General features: G+C 45.1%; 1 protein-coding gene across 1 annotated transcript; it reads left to right on the top strand.

Annotated features, from left to right (window-relative positions):
• Positions 1-6,199: 6,199 nt before the first annotated feature.
• LOC113599163 (growth-regulated alpha protein-like) lies at positions 6,200-8,208 on the top strand. The gene is made up of 4 exons (XM_027058239.2): positions 6,200-6,393; positions 6,499-6,622; positions 6,732-6,815; positions 7,574-8,208. Exons 1-4 carry the CDS (start codon positions 6,306-6,308, stop codon positions 7,587-7,589), a joined length of 312 nt encoding a protein of 103 aa, XP_026914040.1. The 5' UTR covers positions 6,200-6,305; the 3' UTR covers positions 7,590-8,208.
• The last annotated feature ends 354 nt before the right edge of the window (positions 8,209-8,562 follow it).

The raw sequence follows: 8,562 nt of genomic DNA, 5'->3' as shown, positions 1-8,562 counted from the left end.
CCCAGGCGCCCCAGTCTATCTCCTTGATACAGAAGAACATTAACCCACCTTGACCCCACTTGCTAAATATAAGCAGTCAAGAATACTGATTAAAAACGGAAATCAAATTTTTGCACAACTTACTCACTTTACTTTTAAAACCTATTCTTAATTTTAATTATTTCATTATTTTCTTATTTTTTTTCTTTATTTAACAATATTTTATATAGAATTTATTTTCTGGTACATTTTACACATGTAAATGGATTTGATTCGCAGAATAATCCTATGAGGACTATTTTCAAGGCTTTAAAAGGAGTACAAATATTTAGTTTGGCTAAGCTCATGGGACACAGAATGGACAAAATATGAAGCAGACACAGAGAGAAAAGCCACAATGAGAGATGGCATGGTCCAGGAAAAACGGAGAGTATAAGCTCTATTCCTGCTTTTCTAGTTCTCAGTGCCAGCCCTCTGTAGTAACTTCTTATTTCCTGCCCTGGCCCTCAGTTGACGGCCTTTGGGGCCTGCTGTTTATACCAAATAAATACTAAATACCACCACCACCCTGGCACACAAGACCTTTTGTTGTTGTTGTTGTTGTTGTTATTTTGTCGTTCTTGTTGCTTATGTTGGTTTAATAAGGTTCCAACTACTTGTGAGCAATCCTGTATACGTATGCACATCTCTGCATATCTCCATAAAAAAATGCATGCACAGAGACAAGAAGAATAGAAACAAATCTTAAAGTGTTTCTGGGGCACCTGGGTGGCTCAGTCCCTTAAGCATCCGACTTCAGCTCAGGTCACGATCTCGCGGTCCGAGAGTTTAAGCCCCGCGTCGGGCTCTGGGCTGATGGCTCAGAGCCTGGAGCCTGCTTCTGATTTTGTGTCTCCCTCTCTCTCTGCCCCTCCCCCGTTCATGCTCTGTCTCTCTCTGTCTCAAAAATAAATAAACGTTAAAAAACATTTTTTTAAAGTATTTCTGGTAAAAAAAAAAAAAAAAAAATATATATATATATATATATATATATATATATATATATATATATGTCAAATTGTAGTGAAAAACATTGAAAGATGTACTCTAATAGGCAACACTTAAAAATCAAGTTTTTGACCCTGTTTTCATAATGCTAGCGTGACACTATGGGTGACACTTTTATTAGTGGTTTATACAGTCATCTGCCAACTTCCTCAATTTTACTTCCATAAAGCCAAAGTCATGATGTTTTCGTGCTCCAAAAATGTCTTCTTGTAGCATTAGCCATTTCCATGGGGAAGTTTCCTCTTTCCTGTGTTTACTTCCCTTTTGTAAATTTGTCATACCGCCATTTCTTCTTGTTGCGTCACAGTATTTACATAACCAGGACTACTTCCATAAACATTTAGAAAACAAGTTCAAGAAACTAGAGGTGAAAACCTAATTTACAGCAACTTTTTAAAAATCCTTTAAATCTCGTCCAAAATCAGTATTTTTGTAATGTCCCTTAGTGTAACTTGAAATGATTTTAAATTATTTTTTTAACGTTTATTTATTTTTGAGACAGAGAGAGACAGAGCATGAACGGGGGAGGGGCAGAGAGAGAGGGAGACACAGAATCGGAAACAGGCTCCAGGCTCTGAGCCATCAGCCCAGAGCCCGACGCGGGACTGGAACCCACGGACCGGGAGATCGTGACCTGAGCTGAAGTCGGATGCTTAACCGACTGAGCCACCCAGGCGCCCCGAAATGATTTTAAATAACTACAAATTGCTCAGATCATTAGAATCTTCCCTACTTGTGCGGCAACAACAGAAATTAACATACATAAGGGAGTATATTGGATAGATGTTAAATAATGTCCAGTTAAGAGTTTGACGTTTCTCCAGTTTTGCAGGTCTTGTAAAACCTGTTGTAGCACCTTATACACCATGAGTGCTCGGTAAAGGTCCACTGGATTCATATTCACTACCTCTTCCGGTCTGGCCACGTCCTGTGATTTCTATACACTCTGCCCTCACACACGCCACTTAGTAAATGGTGAATTTGCACATGTAGGGTCTTGAAAACACCTCTGGATGGATTTAAGAGCATTTCAATGGTGGTAACATCTGAACTGGTTTCTGAACAACAAGCAGGGTCTACGCACAGCCTTCAGTGACTGGATTCTGCCTCCTTCTCTCCCCTCTCCCTGCCTCACTGGTGAAACTCCAGATATATAAACTGCCAGGTGCTTCCAGTAGACACGATGCTCATTGTCGCTTCTATGACTTGGTGCATTTGGTCATCTCCTTCTAGAATGTTTTCCCCACCTTTTAATCTCCCCATTCACCTGGGAAAATCTATCCTGTCAGGTTTGGCTTGGAGGGGACACCTCTCCTAGAGACATCTCAGAAGATCTTCTCTGAGAATTCAGGCCATGCTGTTGAGAACCAATGTTAGGGGTTCCATATGCTGCTATCATATCTTGGGCATACTCTATCATGTGATTTACCAGACTACTTCGTAGCATTCTATTTATATGTCTGCTTCTCCTAGGAGACTAAAACTTAGGTGGTAGTACATTGTATCTTATGCTTTTTTGCATTCCTGGGACCCAATTTGATTCCAAATTCATAAATGCTACCTTGCAAATGAATAGATGGAGAAAGGAAGGGAGGGAAGGATTTAAATGGTGAAGAAATCAATCTGTGTTTGATAATTTTAGCAGCAATATGAAAGATCACATATTTTTCAGGGCTCTTTTATTGTAAGTAATGGCAACATGACTTGAATTGGCTCAATAAGGAAAGAAAATCAACTGCTGTATGACAATGAAAGTCAGTGGATTAGGTTGGGCAAAGCTAGATCCACGTGCTCCCACAACGTCCCCAGTAATTTTGAGTCTGAGTGTGCTCGTGCTTTCCTCTGTGGCGGCTCCACTCTCAGGCAGGCTCCCCCAGGCAATGGCAAGACTCCAAGTTTCTATCCTACCTACTTAGCAATTTTGGTAAGAAGCAAGAGCTTCTCAATTCCCTTTGTTCCAGCACGACCAGCATCTTCTCTGATGGCCAGTCTTAAATCACTGGCTCCACGCTGAACCCATACAGGCCTGGGCAACGAAGGGCACAGGCAGGAAGGAGGTACCAACGCGGCCATAGGGTCGAAAGCTCCCCCTCCTGAGCTCAGAAGCGAAGTCACCTCGCTTTAATCATGTGGGCTTATAAGGGCAGAGATAAGGATTTCCGAAGGAAATCTAGGATTCTGTTTTAAGAGAGAGTGGGCGCCAGACAGGTAGAAAAAGCAGATGTCGTAGAGATTTAAAGAGGTTAGCACAGATGCGCAACTGAGTGCCCTTAGACAAGAGGATAGATGATCTTAGGGTTTAGCGACATGTTTAGGCATCTTAATTTTCTCCTTTCTGAGCAGAACCATTATACAACAAACTATAGATGTTAGGGAAGTGGAAGGGACGGGAGGGGGGTCAGGGAGTGGCAATTATGCCGGCAAAGCTTAAGGCAAACCACTCATTCTTGCTGGTTGATTAGCAAGATGAGCGCTCAGCACGGAAGAGCGACCCAAGATTTTACAGACATATTGCAAAGAATTCGTCAAATCTGAAAGATACAATAAACAATGACAGGGTAAAATAGGATTTAGTAAACTGAAACACATAGGTTAGAGATAATTTCATTGGGTTAGTGATTGCAGGGATTTACAGCTTGCACAGTAAATGTAGCATTCAGCACATCTTAAAACAAGAAGCAATTTGTTTATCATGGCGGGCTTTGTAACACTGGAACTCTTAAAATTTTCTGAAACTCTTAAAATTTTCTGAAACTTAGTATGGGGCTGTCATGAGTGAAATAATGGAAAGTGGTACATTATGAAAGAAAAAAGTTACCTTTCTACTTACTTCCTGAAAGTCAATAATTCTAATTAAACAGGTAGTAGGAGTCATGTTGTAGATAATTCCACAGACAATGGTTTAATTCTTGACTCGTCTCATCCTCTTGGCTGCTATCGTAGGAAAGTTGAAATTCTACTCTTCCTGTATGATTGCTAACGTCAATACTTTGGGTTGGGTCTGGGAATCATTACAACTAATACTTGCTATTGTTTTGGGAGCCAGCTGTTAATGCCCAAGGCAGAGAGACAGTCACATCTGAAATATTTTCCTGTATAAGGATTGGGGAAATTTTTTATTCTTACTTCCATTTTACGTGGGAAACTGAAATTGCAAATAAACACTGGATTTGAAAAATCTGTTCTAGGATCTCTGAAGAATGCAGATGTGCCCTCCTTTCACAACCTCGGACGCTGAAAATTTTAAGAGATAAATGAAAAGATTGTGTTTTGTTTTTTTCCTGTTTACACAAGGATTCACCACCGGGTGTTCTTGTTCAGGTAAGCGTCTTAAACAGTCCAAGCTGCTAAAACAAAATACCATACATTGGCTGGCTTAAATAATAAACGTTTATTTTTCATTGTTCTGGAGGCTGGGAAGTCCAAGTCCAAGATACTTATCTGCAGATTTAGTATCTGGTGAGAACCCTCTTCTTGGTTTGTAGATAGTCGCTGACTTGCTGTACCCTCACATGACAAAGAGAGAGAGATCAAGCCCTCTGGGTGTCCCCTCTCATAAAAGCGCTTAATACCATCAGGAGGATCCCACCTTCATGACCTCATATAGACTTCATTACCCCCCAAACGTCCCAGCTCCTAATATCACCACAATGGGGTACAGGACTTCAACATCTGAATTTTTGGAGAGCATACTGAGTCCATAACAGTAAGATTATATTAGAACACTAATTCTATTTTATTTAACAAATATTTATGCAACACAACATGTGCTGATGTTTTATAAATGTTAACACATTTAATACTCATAACAACCCTGCGAGGCAGGCATTATTTGCTCTCTTGTACAGAGGAAATACAGGAGCCCAGAGAGATGAAATAAAGTACCCACAAGCAGGGGTCATGGGGCAAGTAAGTGGCGTGGCTGAGGCTCCAGCCTTCACAGCCTCACCAGACTGTCTCTGTGCCAGAGACAGACCAGCATCATCCACATCCAGCTCTTCTTGCCGGCACGGGCAGAATAGCTCACACATCCCTGAGATATGCACTACCCTGGAGAATCAATTTAAACTACCCAGTTTAATCCAAAAAGGGATATTGAAACTGATGAAGAAAAGTGAATTACTCGGTGAGAAGTCCTCAAGCTACACAGACTGAAATGCTTTATGGGCTGGCATTCTTAGAGAACTAAAGTAATTGATAGCTTAGTTGTTTCTCAAGAGAATCACTCTCAGGAGGCAGGCATATTCAGGTGACACGGAGTGGAACATGCTAGTAATCTAGTATTTACACATCTGGAAACACATCTGTTTGCTACCTAGAGAAGTAAAGGTGAGAGTCGCTAGGTACCCGATTTCTTGTGTCCATGATCCTTTCTCTCCCCGGACTGTTTACAGAGGAGGGCCCCCTGATCCCAGCATGGCCTTCGCAGCTCTGGAACCACTGCCATGAATGAAAACACCGTCTCCTAGACAACAAACAGCGCGGCTCCAGGAATTACTAGAGTGTAGGAAGTCCCAGAATTTCGAAGACAAGGAATATGAGACATTGCAAACTGTACCTAAAAATAAACGCTGAATTAAATTACCCTGCGCCACGGTCCATTCCCTTACCCTACCCCCATGCCCACTGGGCAAAAACGTGGTACCAAGTGTGACCTACCAGAGCTGACCACACAACAGAAACAAGACAAACATTCTCACATACAATCTGAGACGACAGACATTTTTAAAGAGTGTATTTATTCCAGAGATGAAAAACACCCGGAAAGCCCAATTTAAAGCCAAAGGATAGATTAGAGAGGCTGCCATTTCCGCCTCAACTCTTCCAGTTCCAGCGACTGAAGCGTCTTTGAGAATCAATTCTCTCCTCTAACGGGTCTAACTAACGGGTCCGACCTTCCCGGTCCTGCGACCGGGGATCCCTGGGCGCCCACGGTCGCCGCACCCTCCCCCGCGGTGGCAGCCGCCGCGGGGCGGCCACTCACGCCCCCTTGGCGCATTGGGGCGGACAACGGTCTCTGAGTCGCCGGCACCCGCGGGCGGGTCCCCCTCCACCCCGGGGGCGGGGCCGCGCGAACCTTCTGCACCCGGGAATGACCCGGGGCGCCGGGAATTTCCCTGCCCACCCCCCCACCCCCCCGCTGCGCCGGCGCCGCGCCGAGTCCACCGGGGATAAAAGCCGTTCTCCCGGCTCGGGGAGCCACAGAGTCCGCTCCGCCAGCCCTCCCGCCAGCCGTCCAGCTCCAGCCACCGCCGCCGCGACTCCCCGAGCTGAGCCCCATGGCCCGCACCGCGCCCCGCGCTCCCCGGCTCCTCGGCGCCGCGCTGCTGCTCCTGCTCCTGGTCCCCGCCGCCCGGCGCGCCGCAGGTGAGGCCCGGAGCCCGCGGGGGGACGGGGTGCAGGTGCGAGTGGGGGTGGGGAAGGGGTGCGCGCCCCGGGGCCGCCCGCTCACCCGGCCTGCTCTCCCCGCAGGGGCGCCCGTCGTCACCGAGCTGCGCTGCCAGTGCCTGCAGACCGTGCAGGGCATTCACCTCAAGAACATCCAGAGCGTCAAGGTGACGCAGTCGGGCCCCCACTGCGCCCACACCGAAGTCATGTAAGTGACGCCCCGCGCTGCAGCCGTCCTGGCCGTCCCCCCCCGCCCCCGTGCCCCCCACCCCGCGGCCCGGCCTCCCGCCAACGGGGACTCTGCCTTGTCTCCGCAGAGCCACTCTCAAGAACGGACACGAAGCCTGTCTCAACCCCGAAGCCCCCATGGTCAAGAGAATCATCGAAAAGATGCTAAGCAAGTGAGTTATGCTTTCTGTTGACGCGTGCCGCTAGAGTCCTTGGTCACGGATGCTGGCAAATGCGTCCGGGAAGCCTAGGTTTAGCTGAAAAACAAAATTATTCATTCACAGTGACCTTTGCTATTAAGGTCATTAAGCCTCTCCTATGCCAGAAGGATATTTCCAGTGCCCTCTCTCCCCACGCAAATGAGTGTGGGTGCATGTGTGTTCCTAAAAGCTGAATTGGATTTGGCCAGTGGTGTTCAAATGCTTCCCACCCATTGAGGAACACACAGTATTCAGCTCCATCCCTGGTGAGCTTCTGCTCTGAAAAGTGGCACCCTTGGTTTTGAGCAACATGGGCCACTGAAGCTTAGTCGTGAAGAGCACGGACTTTGCAGCGTGATCCTCCTAAGTTCAAGTCTAGGATCCCTGTGAAAATTTTCTAATCCTTTTGAGTCTCAGCAAAATGGGCATAGAGAATAACAACAATTTCATGGGATGTATGAGGTTCAAGTGAGGTCTTGCATGTAAACTTTTAATCAGGATGACAGTCTTTGAGCGCTAGGTTTTAGCTCTTTCAAGTCAATAATAGTTCAGTCCACAGCCAGTAAAGAGCAAGTTCTCTGCAGTAGGGGGCAGCGGGTACTGTGGGACCTTCTGTGGGTGCAGGGCTCGGCCAGGGTCTACAGCAAAACTCCCTCTAGCCCTAGGGGCCAGTGTGAGAGAGGAGCAGTTTTTCCTTAGCACCTGTAACAGTAACCCTTTTCCAATCATAGGGGCAGCACCAACTGACCTGGAGACCAGTAAGAAGCTGGCTGCTGGTGGTTCCTGAAAGGCCCTTCTAGGAACTGAAAATGAAGAGAGAACAGCTGGCTTCTGCAGGCACCTAGAAAGGCCTTAATGTGTTTGACTATTACGAGTTCTCTATTTATTTATGTTTGTATTTATTTATTTTCCAAAGCTCGTATTTTAAGATTTTACATATTAGTATTTAAGGATCTGACTGTGTTGAATCAGACGTAACTCTGTCCTGATTGTTATTTAATTTGAAGATGATGGGTTTTAAAGGTCTCATTAAACCACTATGTATTGGGAGACTCCATCAGGTGCCAGGGCACAGCACTGGGTGTGGGGGGGAGGGGGGGAAGGGAGCCGAAGAAGTTAGTGTGTATACATCTATTTTTGTACTTGTTTAAAAGAATGGCAGTTGTCATTTATGGAAATTATTTCACATTCTATAGTCAACATTTTTATGTTGAAGCTTCCCTTGGACATTTTATGTCTTGCTTGTAGGGCATAATGCCTTGTTTCATGTTGATTACACAGTGTTGCTCTGTCTGGGAACAGAGACGTTCAAACTACTGTTATGTTTTTACAAATGACATGAAAATAAACGTTTTGCAAAAAATCACGTGCTTAGGTTTTGTTTTATTCTTCTTGACCCTTGGTTCCTACTGGGGGGGCCCAAGGTATCGTACCATTACACAGACTATAGGTCACACCTAACTTTATGCCTGCTCCTGGCCGTTACTTCCCTTACATTTCTATTACTTAAAGAATATTTGACACGCTACCCTCCCCAACCAGCTTGAGAAACCTAGTTTTACATAAAATATTGCTGCTTTTCACACTGATTCATTATTAAAAATTAGTGCCTTTATAAACTTTTGGATTTTTACAAACATTGTAATAAGAGCTCTTATTAAATACTTTGGGTAAGTGGTTTTTCAGACAATTATGCAATTCTTTCCCTTTTAATGAGGCT

The sequence above is a fragment of the Acinonyx jubatus genome, chromosome B1 (assembly GCF_027475565.1).
Source record: "Acinonyx jubatus isolate Ajub_Pintada_27869175 chromosome B1, VMU_Ajub_asm_v1.0, whole genome shotgun sequence".
Classification (NCBI taxonomy): Eukaryota; Metazoa; Chordata; class Mammalia; order Carnivora; family Felidae; genus Acinonyx; species Acinonyx jubatus.
The sequence above is the reverse complement of the archived record's forward strand: the minus strand, read 5'-3'. Positions and strand labels throughout refer to the sequence as shown.

What these genes read in the sequence shown, in the direction of transcription:
- LOC113599163 (XM_027058239.2), top strand. Translation starts at nt 6,306, where the DNA reads ATGGCCCGCACCGCGCCCCGCGCTCCCCGGCTCCTCGGCGCCGCGCTG. An exon ending in CGCCGCCCGGCGCGCCGCAG is followed by an intron (nt 6,394 to 6,498) that starts GTGAGGCCCGGA and finishes CTCTCCCCGCAG; the next exon opens with GGGCGCCCGTCGTCACCGAG. An exon ending in TGCGCCCACACCGAAGTCAT is followed by an intron (nt 6,623 to 6,731) that starts GTAAGTGACGCC and finishes TTGTCTCCGCAG; the next exon opens with AGCCACTCTCAAGAACGGAC.